Source organism: Narcine bancroftii, chromosome 6 (genome assembly GCF_036971445.1).
Source record: "Narcine bancroftii isolate sNarBan1 chromosome 6, sNarBan1.hap1, whole genome shotgun sequence".
Classification (NCBI taxonomy): Eukaryota; Metazoa; Chordata; class Chondrichthyes; order Torpediniformes; family Narcinidae; genus Narcine; species Narcine bancroftii.
In genome coordinates this window covers 84,863,317-84,880,808 of record NC_091474.1, presented here as the reverse complement: position 1 = coordinate 84,880,808, position 17,492 = coordinate 84,863,317, and the positions used below count along the sequence as shown (strand labels likewise).

At 39.0% G+C, this 17,492-nt stretch overlaps 1 protein-coding gene across 1 annotated transcript in view; it reads left to right on the top strand.

Moving 5' to 3' along the window:
• sgpl1 (sphingosine-1-phosphate lyase 1) overlaps positions 1-17,492 on the top strand; it is a 96,430-nt gene that overhangs the window by 55,666 nt on the left and 23,272 nt on the right. Inside the window, exons 8-10 of the mRNA XM_069885580.1 lie at positions 10,289-10,397; positions 13,918-14,016; positions 16,629-16,775. Coding sequence (XP_069741681.1) covers positions 10,289-10,397; positions 13,918-14,016; positions 16,629-16,775 — 355 coding nt within the window. The remainder of the gene's footprint in view (positions 1-10,288; positions 10,398-13,917; positions 14,017-16,628; positions 16,776-17,492) is intronic.

The following is a 17,492-nucleotide window of genomic DNA, read 5'->3' as shown; positions in this document are numbered from 1 at the left end:
GAGTTGGAGCCTGGTGGGGGTGGAGCTTAGCTCCAGGATAAAAGGGAAGTCACCATTCAGGATCAAAATGAACAATGTATGCTAAGGTTTGCAAATATTTATAACACAAATGCGAAGGCCTGTGAGTGTTTACTTGTTAGATTCACTGGTGTTGGGTTTGGAAGGACTTTAGGAAAGCAGGAAAATCGTGGGTATGGCATGTAGGTGGGAAAGAGTCAAGGTAGAACTGAGATGTAAAAGTGGTGAATGTCAGAGCTGTGGTGTGAAAATATCTTTGTAAAAGTATTATATGTCTGATTCTTCAAAAGAATTGCAGGCTTATGTAAGGCAGAGAAAATCTGAGCTGGCCTATGAAAAGTGGCTTTCTGTCTATCACCATAACTCTGCCCTCAAACCATATGTTTGGCACATATTCTGGAAGACTTCATTGGGATAGGGCAAGAATATGTTTCATGCCTTCGCTTGCTACATCAACAGAGAGATCAAAGTCTAGAATGCAATTACAGATGGAATTACATCTGTCAAAAGGAACACAAGTAAATACATGAAAATAAAAAGGTTAGAACTGATGGGAAAAGGGCAGGAGAATGGGATTAATTAGGCAGCCTGAGGTGACACAAACATGATGACCTTTTGTGATATCGACCTATTATGTATGGTGGAGAAGATTATTTACATCTCTTAAACAAACGATAACTTCCACTGGAAAACGGCTACAGTTCTAATTTGGAAAAAATCTGTTCAGTAGGTATCTATTGTTTGTTTGAAAGTCCCATTAGAGATGGTCTAAATTCAGCTAACACTTGAGGGTTTTAAATAAATGGTCCCGTTAGTGCAGTGATGATACAAAGAGCTTGTGTGTGAAGATTGATAACATGATCTGTCTGTCTTGAAGGATGCGATTATAGCTTATTGATTAAAGGAAGGGTTGTTCTTTTTACACACATAATGTACTGTTGAAAGCAGCTGTCTGACACCACATTTTACTTGTTACACAATGTGCTGGGTTTGCACATTGGGAAATAAATATCATGTTCACAGGTCTGCCATGTGTTGTATTGTGACCCATTCAATGCACAAAATAAGCATTTCATTCATCCAAAAGTGAGTACAATTCACATTGCACTTGTCACTTACAGCAACTTTTACCTGTACCTAATCCAGCACCAACCTGTGATATGAGAACAAGTTCAGCAAGTCCGAGAACTGTAACAAAAGACTTTTATTTGGCTGTGAGGAAAAGGAGCCACTGGCATAACAACACACACACCGCACACGTGCCCCCATGCACGTCTGCGCGCATGACCCCCCCACACACACACCCCCCCCCCCCATACGCGCACATCAGTCCCCCATCTCAGATCGCATAAAATACTATACCTTGCACCTCGCCATCAGTTGGGGCCCCAAATAGTCCTTCCAAGAGAGGCAGTACTCCACCTGTGAATTTGCAGGGGTCATTTACTGCATCTGGTGGTCCCGCTGTGTCCTCCTCTACATTGGAGGACTGAAAGCAGACTAGGGGATCACTTTGTCAAGCATCTCTTCCAGTCACAGCAAGGATCTCCGAGAGGCCAACCATTTCAATTCTATTTCCCATTCCCACACTGACATGTCTGTCTATGGCCTAAGATTGAGGCCACATGAAAATTGGAAGAGCAGCACATTGTCTTCTGGTTGAAAACTGCCAAGACAGAATGCATCAATATTGACCTTCAATCTTCATTCGTCCCCTTTCCCTTCCCCTTTACCCCCTACTCACCACCCCCCTCCCCTCCTGCTCCTTGTTCTTTTTTTAATAAAAAACGAGGAAATTAGAGGTTGAGAACTGGGACAAGTTTAGGGAGGCAGTTCTAGAGCTCAGAGCCTTGGCAACTGAGGAGAGGAGGGATCAAAAGGACAGAATTGGAGGAATGTGGAGATCTTGCTTGTATGAAAGAAGGTGTCTGTGTTGAAAGGGAGAGATTAACTAAACCTCCAACATTTATAATTTTTAATGGTTTTTCTGCAACTTCTTAGGTCTGATTCATGGTGGCTGTAGTCGAGACTTGTTTTAACATAATCCTAAGTAGACTTCTATATTGGGCTTCTGTTGCTCACAGTCTTTCACTGACCCTCTCAGAGTTTAACATAATTGGAAGTGTTTGAAGTGTATTTATGTGGGGGTGGAGTCACGTGATGGAGTAGTGGCCGGTCAGGGAATTCCAGCCCTCTCCCGAAAAGTTAAAAAAAAACACACAAAGCACAAAGGTACAAGATTAAAATTTATATTAAAGTAAAAATAAAGGTGAGAAGAAAATGGCAGCGAAGAGAGAAAAGTCGAAAACAACGGGAAGAAAAGAGGAAGAAAGAATGTCGGAAGAAGAAGGTGAAGGCCTTACCTGTCCGAAGAGGCCCGCCGCGGAGAGAGAAGCCCGCTCCCGCAGGTCAGTGGAAGTCCCGGGCTCGGGACTACAAAAATGGCTCGCAGAGCCGAGTAAAAGTGTGCAACCGCGCATGAAAAAAACACACTGACGGGAGGGGGGAACAGGTGCGGAGTCGATCTCCACAGCTGAGAGAGACACCTGCAGCACAGCAGCAGGTGCAGAACACAGACAATAACGACAACAAGAAAGAAGAGGGTAAAAAGAAAACAAGGAAACAACAGATGGTCAATCCAGAGGAAGAAGAAGAAGAACAGAAAGAAGTGGAAGAAGAAGAGAAAGGCAAGACAATGGATGTATCTTTTTTTAAAGAATACATGGAATCAGTGAAAGAATGGCAATTACAAGAATTTAATGAGATAAAAAGAAGAATTAAGAATGCAGAAGAAAAAATGAATAAAATAGAAATGGCCATGTCAGAGATAGGAAAAAGAGTGGAAAATATGGAAGAACGAGAAACAATTGTAGAAACGGAAGTAGAGGAATTAAAAGAGAAATTAGAAGAATCTAATAAAAAAGTTAAAGAGGCACATGAGCTGTTAGCTCAGAAGATAGATATAATAGAAAACTATAATAGAAGAAATAATATAAAGATAGTGGGCCTTAAGGAAGATGAAGAAGGCAGGAATATGAGAGAATTTATAAAAGATTGGATCCCCAGGGTCCTAGGAAGACCAGAATTACAGGAAGAAATGGAAATAGAGAGGGCACATAGAACATTAGCCCCTAAACCACAACCGCAGCAAAAACCAAGATCCATTTTAGTAAAATTCTTAAGATATACAACAAGAGAAAATATATTGGAGAAAGCAATGAAGAAAGTAAGAGAAGACAAAAAGCCACTGGAATATAAAGGTCAAAAAATTTTTTTCTATCCAGACATAAGTTTTGAACTCCTGAAGAAGAGGAAGGAGTTCAATACAGCAAAAACGATCTTATGGAAAAAAGCATATAAATTTATGTTAAAGTACCCAGCGGTACATAAAATAGTTATTCCAGGGCAACAAAACAGATTATTCTCGGATCCAGAGGAAGCAAGGAAATTTGCAGAACAACTACAAAACAAGCAGAGCGATGAAGACATGTAATGAGAGTAAAAATGACCACAAACTATATGTATGTGTGTAAAGGGGTATATGTGTGTATATATATAGTGTGTATATATGGACTGGTCAGCCACAAACGAGCCTGCAGCTGACGTGGACTTTTTACCCCCTCCATAAATCTTCGTCCGCGAAGCCAAGCCAAAGAAAGATACATGAATGTATCCGTATTTAGAGGAAAATATATAGAGTATAGACAAGAATTAATAAGGGAGGGAAAGGGAATAGAGGGAATAAGGAGGGAATTAAAAGAGTGACCTTTGTTACATATGAAAATTGAAATCTTTTCTGGAGGGGGCTGGGTGGGGAGGAGTTACGGTCACTACAAAATCAGTTGACGTTTGCGAGTGAATTCGCCAATCCAAATGGAGAGGGGAGATGTGGTTGCCCGACAAGGGATAAAGGGCAACTCAGGAGGGGGAGGGGAGAATGGGGTTAAAGAAGTTTTAAATAGGAGAATAAGGAAAATGTTTGATGTTTTAGAAATGTTGTCTTATAAAGTGTTCAAAACAAGAAAGCAGAAATGGATAAGAAGGAAAGGTGATGATGGAGAAACGGAAAGGGAAGATAAACAAAGTATGAAATGGCTACGCTGAACTATATGACTTTAAATATTAACGGAATACATAACCAAATTAAAAGGAAGAAACTGCTAAATTTACTGAAAAAAGAAAAAACTGATATAGCATTTGTGCAAGAAACACATTTAACTGAATTGGAGCACAAGAAATTAAAGAGAGATTGGGTAGGACACGTAACAGCAGCGTCGTATAATTCAAAAGCAAGAGGAGTAGCTATATTAATTAGTAAAAATGTGCCAATTAAAATAGAAGAGGAAATAATAGATCCAGCAGGGAGATATGTAATGATAAAATGTCAGATATATTCGGAGTTTTGGAATCTACTCAATGTATATTCACCTAACGAAGAAGATCAAAAATTTATGCAAGATATTTTTTTGAAGAAAGCAGATACGCAAGGGAACATATTAATAGGAGGGGATTTCAACCTGAATTTGGATTCAAATATGAACAAAACTGGGGAAAAAATTAACGGAAAGAACAAAGTAACCAAATTTATAATTAAATCGATGCAAGAAATGCAACTTTTGGATATATGGAGGGAACAACACCCAAATGAAAAAGAATATTCATATTACTCGGGTAGACATAAAACATACTCAAGAATAGACCTATTTTTGTTATCAGCTCGTATGCAAGATAGAGTAAGAAAAACAGAATCTAAAGCTAGAATATTATCGGACAATTCACCCTTGATATTGACAATAGAGTTAGAGGACATCCCTCCAAGAATGTATAGATGGAGATTAAACTCCATGCTACTTAAAAGGCAGGATTTTAGAGAATTCATTGAAAGACAAATTAAAATGTACTTTGAAATAAATACGGAATCAGTGAAAGATAAGTTTATACTATGGGATGCAATGAAAGTGTTCATTAGAGGGCAAATAATAAGTTATGTAACCAAGATGATGAAGGACTATAATCAGGAAACAGAGCAGTTGGAAAGGGAAATAGTAAATATAGAAAAATAATTAGCAATGAAGGAAGATACAACTAAAAGAAGAGAATTGGCAGATAAAAAAATAAAATATGAAACACTACAAACATATAAGGTGGAGAAGAATATAATGAAGACAAAACAGAAATATTATGAATTAGGGGAAAAAACAAACAAAATTCTAGCATGGCAGCTTAAGACAGAACAAGCTAAGAAAATGGTATTGGCATCAAGGAAAAAAGACAAACAAATCACATATAATCCAATGGAGATCAAGGAAAACTTTAGAGAATTCTATGAACAATTATACCAAACTGAAAATGAAGGGAAAGAAGGGAAAATAGATGAATTTTTAACTAAAATTGAACTACCAAAATTACAAATAGAGGAACAAAATAAATTAACAGAACCATTTGAAATAGTAGAAATACAAGAGATAATAAAAAAATTACCAAAAAATAAAACACCAGGAGAGGATGGATTCCCAATAGAATTCTATAAAACATTTAAAGATTTATTAATTCCTCCCCTCCTGGAAGTAATCAACCAGATTGATAAAACACAAAGCTTACCAGATTCATGTAAAACAGCAATAATTACAGTAATACTAAAGCAAGGGAAAGATCCACACGCACCAGCGTCATATAGACCAATATCATTACTTAACACAGATTATAAGATAATAGCTAAACTATTAGTAAACAGATTAGCAGAGTATGTACCTAAAATGGTAAATCTAGACTAAACTGGATTTATTAAAAAAAGACGCACAACAGACAATATTTGTAAATTTATTAACTTAATTCATGCAGTAGAAGGGAGTAAAGCGCCAACAGTAGCAGTTGCTTTAGACGCAGAGAAGGCCTTTGACAGAGTAGAATGGAATTATTTATTCAAAGTATTGCAAAAATTCAGTTTACCGGAGAAGTATATTAATTGGATTAAAGCATTATATAAGTGGCCATTGGCGAAAGTGACAGTAAATGGATATATATCAAGCCAATTTAAATTCAGCAGATCAACACGGCAGGGATGCCCACTATCACCCTTATTGTTCGTGTTAGCTATAGAACCACTAGCAGAATTGATAAGATCAGAAAATAATATAAAAGGGATAAAAATAAAATATAAAATCAGTTTATTTGCGGATGATGTTATAGTATACTTAACAGAACCAGAACTATCAATAAAAGAATTATATAAGAAATTGAAGGAATATGGAGAAGTGTCGGGTTACAAGATTATTGCCAATGAATAATGCGGATTTCTCAAAATTTAAGAAGGAATCACCATTCAGATGGCAAATGCAAGCAATAAGATACCTAGGTATACAAATAAATAAAAATCTCGGCCATCTATATAAACTCAATTATTATCCACTAATGAAAAAATTACAGGACGATTTAGAGCATTGGAAAGATTTACCATTAACACTAATAGGAAGGATAAACTGTATTAAAATGAACATTTTCCCAAGGATATTATACCTATTTCAGGCATTGCCAATACACTTAACAGAGAAATTCTTCAAGGAGTTAAAGAAAATAATAAGGAAATTTTTATGGAAAGGGGGGAAACCGAGGATAGCACTAGATAAATTAACAGAATGGTATAAACAAGGAGGCTTACAACTGCCAAACTTTAAAAATTATTATAGAGCCTATAAGATACCTATCAGATTTTTATCAAACAAGGGAAAAGCCAGATTGGACTAGATTAGAATTAGATAAAATAGGGGAAAAGATACCTGAACACATATTATATAAATGGGATGAAAAATTGGTACAACGTAGGAGTTCTCCAGTATTACATCATCTACTCAATATTTGGAAAAAGATTCATGTAGAAAGGAATAAAACAAATTACCAATTACCAAAACTAATATTGACGCAAAATAAGTTACTCCCTTTTACAATAGATAACCTTTCCTTTAGAGAATGGGAGAAAAAAGGGATCAAAAGAATAGAAAATTGTTTTTCAGGAAATAGATTATTATCCTTTGAACAAATGAAAGATAAATACAATATAACTCAAGATACAGTGCTGGCATATTACCAATTGAGATCCTACTTGAAGGACAAATTAGGAAGCAGTCTGAGGTTACCAGAGGGAAGTAACTTTGAATATGTGATTACAGATACAATGATAATCAAAAGATTTATAACAAATATGTATATTAAACTGCAAGAAAAGGAGAATGAGGAAACAAATGGTAAAACTAAACAAAAATGGGAACAAGATTTAAATATAAAGATAAAAAAGGAAACATGGGAGAAGTTATGTTCTGGAACGATGAGAAATACAATAAATACGAGGTTACGTATGATACAATATAACTGGATACACAGGTTATACATTACACCTCAAAAGTTAAATAAATGGGACCCAACAGTATCTGATAGATGTTTTCGATGTAAAAAAAGAAATGGGAACAACAATTCATGCAATCTGGACATGTGAGAAAGTAGAAAAATTTTTGGAAGATCTAAACCAAATATTTAATAAAATTACAGAAAACAATATACCAGAGAATCCAGAGATCTTCCTCCTAAGTAACATAAAAAACAAAGAATTTGGAATTGATTTGGATGCACAAAAAAGATTTGTTAAGATAGCTCTAGCCGTAGCAAAAAAATGTATAATGTCAACCTGGAAATTGGAAGATAATTTGAAAATATAACAATGGTATATAGAAATGAATAAATGTATTCCATTAGAAAAAATAGCATATAGTTTAAGAAATAATATTGAAATATTTGAACAAATATGGGAGCTTTACGTGAAACACAATAGAGAAAACCTACCGGGGACATTCACTACCTTAATTAATGAAAGGAGAAGGAAATGAAAAGAATTGACTCAGTGGAATTTCTTGTTTATTTTTATTGAATGACAACATTGTTTGACTGGTTTAATGTATCTTAGATTTTGTACTTTAAATGGATGGGGGGGGAGGTAGGGAGGGTGGGATGGGAGGAGGGAGGGGGGAGAAAATGACACTGTATATATTTGAAAAGGAAAATGTATGTATCATGGTCAATGTGGTTTATGGTGTGAAAAATAAATTTTTTTTTAAAAAAAGTGTATTTATGTGAAAGTCAGCTGTTTTGTACATTTGCCAAGATTTGGGTTCAGATTTGAAGGTTCTGAAGCTTTGCTGGCTGGGCCTTGCCTGCAGTACTGTTCTCTCATAGTGTTACACCAATACCTTGGTCCCATGAAAGTAGCTCAGAGTACATCTCACTACATTCAACCAGATTCGAACTAGATTGAAAAGAAATGTTTTTTTTTTCATTCTGTCATTCCCATGATCATTTACAAATGTGAAAGGAGGATATAGACTGATGAGCACTCTATAGAACTGCGTCAAAGTAATTCCTATGCAGTGAATCCCCCCCCCACTTCCGAGCTGGTTGCTCGAGGCCCCTTGACAGAATTTTAGGAGGGTTGATGTGATGCTATTCTTCAAGGAATAAGCCAAGAACAGGAAGGCCTCAGAATATACACTGTAGAATGGCTGGGGGCGGCGGGGGTGGGGGGGGGGCGGGTGGTTAGTAGGAGTCCAGACTAACTGAAGGTGTTAATTGGATATGATGAGAGGTGAGAATTGATTTTGTCTCTGTGAAAGGAGAGAGGGGCAGAGAAATAGAGCTGGGGGAAAGGCAACAAAGGGAAGAAGAAAGGAAGGGGTGTTGTGACGGATTATATTATATTATGTCGAGATGTGGTTTTGGAGGAGCTAGATTATGGGGTTTTAGTTAGGTCACAAATAGAAACAAACACTTCAAAATGATTGAATTTGAAATGCAAGAGCTTGGCTCAAGACAGACGCTCCGGATCCAACTGTTTTTGCAAAGACAATAGAGGTGCAAATAGAAGGGCCCATCTCAGGGAATTGATCAAATCTTTCAGGAGTTGATTTTGGGAGACAGCAATCCGCTTGGTGAAAATTCATAAATGTTAAATTCTGTGCACAGTATAAGAATTGCCTGATATCGGTGAACTTGGAGGAATGAGAAATGAGATTGGACTGAATCAAAGAACTTTTCTGAATTTACACACACACACACACACACACACACACACACACGCACACGCACACGTTTTAAATTAGAAGGGGGTTAAGTTAACAGTATTAAGTTGAAATTTTATCCTGTTTTTATGTTTAAAGACAATTAAAAGCAACTTTTGTTTAAGTAACCATTTGTCTTGGTGAGTTTCTATTGCTGATGGGTTTTGTGGTGCTTTGGCCCCATAACATTGGGGGGGCTCATCCTCTGCTTGCAAAACCACATGACTCTCGAAGAAGCAGCAAACTGCCACCAAAACAGATAGCTGTCTCCCAAAACCAATCCCTGAAAAATCTTATCAGTTCCCTGAGATGGGCCCTTCTATTTGCAGCTCCTTGTGAAAATCTCATAGTGTTACACCAATACCTTGGTCCCATGAAATGTATTGTCTTTGCAAAAACACTTGGACCCGGAGTGTCTGTCTTGAGCCAAGCTTTCATTTCAAATGAAATCTGTTTTGAAGTGTTTGTATCTGTTTGTGACCTAACTAAAACCCCACAATCTATCTCCTCCAAAAACTCATATATGCACAATATAACATAATATTATCCATCATAGTGTTAATGGAATTCAGTGAAGTCGATGTTAATGCCATCTGGTTAGAAGGTGCCCAGGTGGAAGATGAGTCATTGTTCCTCCAATTTGTAGGTGAACTCAGTCAAGGAGTGCATGAGATGATGGACAGACATGTCAGCAAGGGAATGGGACGGGGAATTGAAATGGGAGATTCCCGCTATTGCAGCGAACAGAGCCGAGGGGCTCAACAAAGCGATTTCCCAGTCTGGGCCCAGTCTCCGGGGGTTGAGAATGCAGATCATGCATATTCATCTGCACAATTAGCAGTGAAGCAGCAATGGCTGATCTGAAGGTGGCACTTCCTGAAGCAAGTGGGAATTTGAAAGAAGCAGCAACAATGCAAGGCATCTAAGTTAAAGAAGAAAGTCTGCAGGTGCTGAGGTTGAGTACACAACTGTGCTGGAGAAACTTAGCAGGTCACACAGCATCTATTGGAAATAAAAGACCTGGCCAAGGGCCCTGGCCTGAAACATTGGTTACCCTTTATGGGTGCTGCATGACCTGCTAAGTTTCTCCAGTTACTGACCTTGGCTGATGGTAACCCAAAAAGGTTTGGATTCGCATTGAATTGTGTCTTATTTTTATTCAAACCCAGTGTCGCTCCAGTAAGTGCTCATGCTGCTTTTGACAAGGCTGCCCATTACTTTGGCATGAGTATTGTCCACGTACCATTGAATAAGAAGACAATGCAGGTGGATGTGAAGGTAGGTGCCTGCTCATGTGGCTTATTCAAATACTAGCACTTAAGATTTATTGAGTCTGGTCATGCCTCCCGCATTCAAATTCATGGATTCTACATGTAAAAAAAAATGAGGATTAAGTGCACAGAAAGTGCAGGGAATGTAGTGAGGAATCATCTCCAAGATTTTTTTATTTAAACAAGTTTCCGTATCTTCTATCCTTCCATCCTAAATCCCGGTCCACATATTTGTAATATCTCAAAGAAAATGCACCAGGTTCTTGGGTTTGTCCTTGCACCTGGTCAACAATTCAACTACCTTGTCCTTTGAGCTGCTGAACAGCTGTTTTTTCCATCAGTTGTACTTGTACAATCAGATGATAATAAATTTCCATGCCCTTTTGGAGCACGGATTAATGATCTGGAGGAACCGTTTAAATTCTGCAACAGCCATAGGAATTCAATTTCAGGTCATTAAATAAATCCAATCTGAATGAAAAGCCTGGGATCAGTAATGGTGACAATGAAACCTGAACAAAGAAAATCTGCTTATCATAATTTGTTCTGATTATCTACCGATTCTTTCATTACCTGCCCTAGTCCATATGCAACACCAGATCCACAGCATTATTTTCGGAAAGAACTTAGAAGTTTGAAACGCAAGTCATAAAAACACAGAAATGCTGGTCTTACAGTGTCTGTTGGAGGTAGAAATATCATACTGAGCATTTCTTGTATTTTGACTACATTCACAATGTCTGCAGACTGTGATGTAGAAGTGTTCAGGCCCGAAACGTTGATTTATCTTTATCTCCGGGACCTGCTGAGTTCCTCCAGCATTTTTGTGTTTTTACTACAATCACGATGTGTGCAGACTTTCATGTTTCACTGAAACACATCATGCCAATATCAATTACTCACCTATCCTAATCTTATTTACCAGCATATAGACCATCACCAAGGGATCCAAGTGCTCATCGAAATACTGCTAAAATGTCCTCCACCACCTATTCCTTCAAGATTTCAGTCAACTATTTCTCTGAGGCCTTGATTTTCAAATGCTTTCCTTCTTGTGCTGATCCAACAGTCTGTCAGGTTCAAAGTTCAGATTTATTGTCAGATCACTAACATCACATTCTTTTTCCTGCAGTCTAGGCAGAATCTCGACTTGTTGGTAGTGCAAAAAAAAAACTCAATAAAATCAAAGAAAGAAATGGAAACAAATTGCAAAAAATAGAATAGGTATTCAATAATAAAAAAGTACAAGTCCTTAAATGAGTCTCTTATTAAGTTTTGGTTGTTTTGGAGATTTATGATGGAGGGGTAGCAATTGTTCCTGACCTGGTGGTCTGAATCTTGTGACACCTATTCCTCTTTCCTGATCACCCCTGTGGTCACCACTAACAATCTTGGCTTTTTTTTTAATTGGTATGGATAAAAAAGGATTGAATGATTGGATCAGTTGTTGAATAATTCTGCTCAGTCTGTGTTGTTGATGCAGGAAATCCATTTTTATATCTTGTTGTACCCATTGGGTTGGATGAACATTCACAGGAAAGGGGCAATATTGTTAGTGAAAATAAAACTCATGAAATAAGAGAAAGAATAAACATACCACACCCTGCTGTGTCACCTTACACTAGTCTAATTTGTGTTTCTAATTACTTCCCTAATCTGTGTCCTGCATGCTAAATTGCAATTTCCTGAGTTGTCTATTCTCTTTGTGCACAACACTTATTTACAAACTCGAAGTGGAAAGCAGGAGCTCAGTCAGGTCTGATTATTATTTTTGCTCAGACACTACTGCAATCCCTCAACAGAACCAGTTGCTCTGTACACAGTGCTCTCGCTTGCAAACCTTTATGCAAAAACTGCCCATCTTTCAATTAAAAAAAAACTAGAACTCCTGTTATTGAACACTTGTTTGAAGAGCTTCCGCCCCCGTGAATGATAACACATGCAATTTAATGACTTTTAAAATTAATTCATTTGGACCAGTGGTTTTCAAATTGACCCCTTAAACTCACATTCCACTTTAAGTAATCCCTATGCCATAGGGGCTCTGTGATTAGTAAGGGATTGCTTAAGGTGGGATGTGAGTGGGAAAGGAAGGTTGAGAACTATCGCTCCAGACCCAATTGTTCCTGAAATATTTTACTTGAGAAAAATTGTCGTTGGCCCATTTCCTTTGGAGTTATGAAACCGTGCACATAAACGAGTCAATTAGGTACATTACAACAGTGGTTTTCAAACTTCTTTCCGCTCATATGCCACCTTAAGCAACCCCTTACAGAGCTCTTATGGCATAAGGATTACTTAAGGTGGAATGTGAGTTTGGGGGGCAGTTTGAAAACTACTGATTTAGACACACAACCTGGTAGCAGGCTCTTCTGATACTCAAGCTCGTGCCGCTTAATTGCATCCAATTGGCCTACAACTCCCAATACATTTTGAAGGGTGGGAGGAAAACGGAGTGCCCAGAGGAAACCCATGCAGACGTGGGGAGAACAAATAAACTTCTCACAGACAGTGCGGGATTCGAACCCTGGTCTCGATTGCTGGTGCTGTTACAGTGATGCGCTAACTGCTATGCTAAACTGTAGAGTGGAGAAACTGATGCAGAGCAAGGGATGTTGGTGGGAGTAATTGTTCCCAACACTACTCCTTCTAACATCTCTTGCTCAACATTCAATTTCCTCATCTATCCCCTGAAGCTTTACTCACCAGTCTCTCATCCTCACTACACTGTTGATCACATCCTCACCCTTGTGCTGATATCTTTCATGGTTACCCAGCAAATACCCAATCCCTTTCACCATTATAAAATTCCACCCTCCTCAAAATAGAAATTCTGTTTTTCAGGGATCAGAAATATATGGCACATGGTTGGAGGATGAATTGCAAATGCATTGAAGGCTACTGGCCAAATGCTGGTACAATGGTATTTGATGGTCAGGATGAACATGGTAGGCCAAAGGGCCTGTTTCTGTGCTGTGCCTCCATGACTCTTCAGCCTTGAAAACTGCCACCCGAACTCTCCAGCCTGCTAACTGCTTCCCTGTCCAAGATCCTTGCACTCAAGGTCTCTTTCCAAATCTAAGCCCAACTCCGCTTAGTCATGTTGGAAATGAGAAAACTAGAATCGATAGAACAGGACATTAACTTCCTGGGTCTTGTTATCATGGTATCTGGTCTAATACTTTGGCTAATGGAAATGCATTAATGCAGGTTTAAAGTAGCATCCCTGTACAGAAGAGAATTCCAACATCTACCACTTGTTAAAGTGATTCCTGACTTCTTCCTGAAAGGTCCGACTCTAACTTTTGGATTAATTCCCTTTGTTTTGGGACATCTTATCCACTTGTCCAATCTGTTTCCTTTTATCTTAAAGTTCAGTTAAACCAGTCCTAAACAGCAGGGGAGACTGGAAGGGCTATGGCCTACACCTGTTTTCTTATCTTCTTGTGCACTGTGTTAAAATGTGTTTATTGTTTTTGTAAGTTTTGAAGTGAGTGGCTGTGACGCAAGTCTGCTTTTCTCTCCAGGCTATGAAAAGGGCCATCTCGAGGAACACGGTTATGCTGGTCTGCTCAGCACCTCAGTTTCCACACGGAATCATGGACCCAGTTGAAGAGGTTGCCAAGGTGTGTTTCCAAAAATAGATTTTATTCACAAAAAATAAACCGTTCAAAGTCTTTTCACACACATCGTGTCAATCATAGCAAAACATTCCCGTCAATTTACAGTACAACTCTGATTTTCTGAAATTGGATTCTCCAAAATCAATTTTGCGAAATTAAAAAAAATTTTTTTGGATATTCCAGGATTACTGAAATCCTCATTTATCCAAATTTTTATTGGAGCTGAACTGACTGGGGACGTCAGGCTCCTGGTAGCAGTGCAGCAGACCTCAGGCTCCCGGTGCCGGCAGCAGTGGACCTCAAGCTCCCGGGCAGGAACGGGACCATTAGGCTCCTGGCATGAATGGGGCCTCGGAGGGGAAGTGTCGGTGATGGGCAGTGGCCAGCATTTTTTTTTTTGGTGAGAATTAACCTTTATTTTAATGTTTAAAAAGCCTTGCTTTGTTATTTGTTGTTGTTTAAACACTGTTACAAGTGATTTGCTGTTGCTAGTGGGCTGTTTTTAAAAAATGACCAGTTTTCAAAAAAAAAGATTTATCTGAAATGGGCCCGGTCCCAACCATTTTGGATAATCGGAGTTGTACTGTACATTGTTACATTTGTTCTCTTAATACACCATTACCACCACTGTTGTTTATGGGACTTTCCCTTGGTCTCAACCCCTCAGTGCCCAGTAATGGGAGGACTTTAGTCTGTGATCCTACCCCACAACACCCTCACGTTGGCTGAACCAAGCCTCTGTGCTTCCCTTAGCATGCTGGAAGAGCTAGATAGCAGTAGTCTCTCATTAACATTTCCATGTGCTGAAAGAACAACAAATTTCAGGCAGAACAAAGTGCATCTTTCACCGAGTTGATGGTCTCCAGCAGCTCTGGATGTCTGTCTCGGTGTGCGTTCCCAGGAAGAGCCCACAGATCAGAGAGTCCGCTGTCACGCTGCTGTAGGGGATAAACCGTGACCAGGACGCTTGCATCCTTCTCCACGCACTCTTAGTGAATCTACATTCAGCAAAGAGGTGGACGACTGTCTCTACTCCACTGTAATCATCTCGAGGATAAAGTGCATGGTCAGTGATGTTTCAGTTGTAAAGGAAGGATCTGACTAGGAGGGCTCCTCTAACCACCAGCCAATCCAAGTCTTGGTGCAATGACTGAGCAGTTTCAGAGGGAATTGCAAGGATCTCTGTAAAGAAGTTAAAAGGAGCCCAGTTAGAGTAGTGTCTAGTGCAACGCCATAGCAGCATCAGTGACCCGGGTTTGAATTTGCCGCTCTCTGTAATGAGTGAGTACGTTCTCCCCCGCTTTTGCGTGGGTTTTCCTTGGGTGCTTTGGTTTCCTCCTATCATTCAAAACATATGCGGTTTGTAGGTTAATTGGTCTCATGAATGTAATTGAGCTGTTATGAGCCCAAAGGACCCTAAAACCCAGCAGCAATAGATATTCACCAAGACAAATGGTTACTTAAACAAAAGTTGCTTTTAATTATCTTTAAACATGAAAACAGGATCACACTTTAACTTTTCATTATTAACTTTAGCCTAACTTAACCCCCTTCTAATTCTAAGCGCACGTGTATGTAAGTTCAGAAAAGTTCTTTGATTCACAGTCCAATCTCACTTCTCATTCCTCCAAGTTTACTGGTTGTAAGCATTTCTTATACTGTGCACAGAATTTAACATTTATGAAATTCCCCAGGCTTTGGTGCTTGAAAGGTAAATGGTTACCGCTCCGGAAGATTCTTGTCGGTTTTCAGAGAGATATTTGTTGTTCGTTGGACACAAACTGATCCCTTGTAATCAGCCACATCAGTGTCTTGCTGAAGAAACTTGTCCCATCAGGGTTTTCCAGATGATAATCTCTTTCTTTCATGTCACCAGAGTTCCTTTTTGTTTCCCTTATTTCAAATGAAACCTTAGGCAGCCAGTCTTCTCCTCTTGTATGAAGCACAATGGCTTTGACCAGGCTGAACTAAGCACTCACAACCCGTCTTCCAAATGGTGTTTTTCCACAAGCTTTCCAGCTTGTCCTGTTCCAGTCCCAGCTGCTGCTGCTGACTGTAAAGCTGCAAAACTGAATTCTCTCTCTCTGTCTCTCTCTTTCTGAGAAAAAGCTGTTCAATTCTCTCTGCTTGCAAAACCACATGACCCTCTTAGAACGAACGGCAAGCTGCACTCCCAGACAGCCTGCGACTCTGAACTACTCCTCTGATCTCTTTCATCTGTTGCTTTTCAAAACAACAATCCATTAGTGAAGTCTCTTGGGCATTCCCCAAAAATTTTGCAAGGGCTTGAGCAGAGCTCAAGTATTTAAAATGAGATCTGTTTTGAAGTGTTTGTATGTGACCTACACGACAAAACCTGCCATACTTTATCTCCCAAAAAGTTATCTATATACAATACAAATACAACATAATCTGTCACAGAGTGGTGTGGGCTTGTAAATTGGAAGGGCCTTTTACAGTGCTTTATTTAAATTAAAAAATAAAACAAACAGATATGATGGGCTGAGTGTCCTTTTCATGAACTGAAAGATCTAACTCTTGTTTTCATGGTCTAAATGATAGTTTGGAATTCCATTAAATGACACTGGAATTAATTTTTTCTTTTGGTTTCTCAGCTTGCCCTGGATTACCAAATCCCTCTGCACGTGGATGCCTGCCTAGGCGGCTTTCTTATAGTCTTCATGGAGAAGGCTGGTTATTCACTGGCACCCTTTGATTTCCGTGTTAAGGGAGTGACAAGCATCTCTGCTGACACCCACAAGGTGGGCAAGAATGATGAATGGGGAAAAGTGGGGTAGTTTATGGACAGTGAGAGGAGGACACAAGACTGGCCAGGAATGTCAGGAGGCAGCCATGTTTTATGCTTGTGGGCATGTTTGGTTGGCCAATATTTATGGCCCTTCTCCATTAGTCCTTCAGAAAATGGCAGTGATTTTTCTTCAGGAATTGTTAACATCCTTGTGTTGCAGATGCTCCCACAGTGTTATTGGGTGGGAAGTTCTAGATTTTAGACCCAGCAACAATAAAGAAATGTGATATATTTACAAGGTGTGGGGCATGGTGAGGTGCCTGTGGGTGGTTTACTTCCCAGTACTTGATGTTTCATTGGAAGGTAGATGTCCATGTTTGAAGTAAGCCATGACCTATTGGCAAGGCAGATTTTGTAGATGTTGTCCACAATGCATGAGGAGTTACGGGGCAGGAGGGAGTGGTTGTCATGAAGGACAGGGCAGTTTTAGTGAGCTAAAGAATCTCATTATTTGTGAAACAAGTGGCAAAAATCTAAACCAAATTGGTGGCAAGAGAGCTTCTGAAAACTACTTGAATCTTCTTCCTATTAAATTCAGTTAGCCAAGTCTGGAATAGGTAATTACTATATTGTTGTTGGAAACCCATCCTGTTCACCAGAATCCTTTCAGTGAAGGAGAATGGCCATCTTTCTCCAGTCATTACGCAAGTTGAGAGGACAGTTAAGAAGG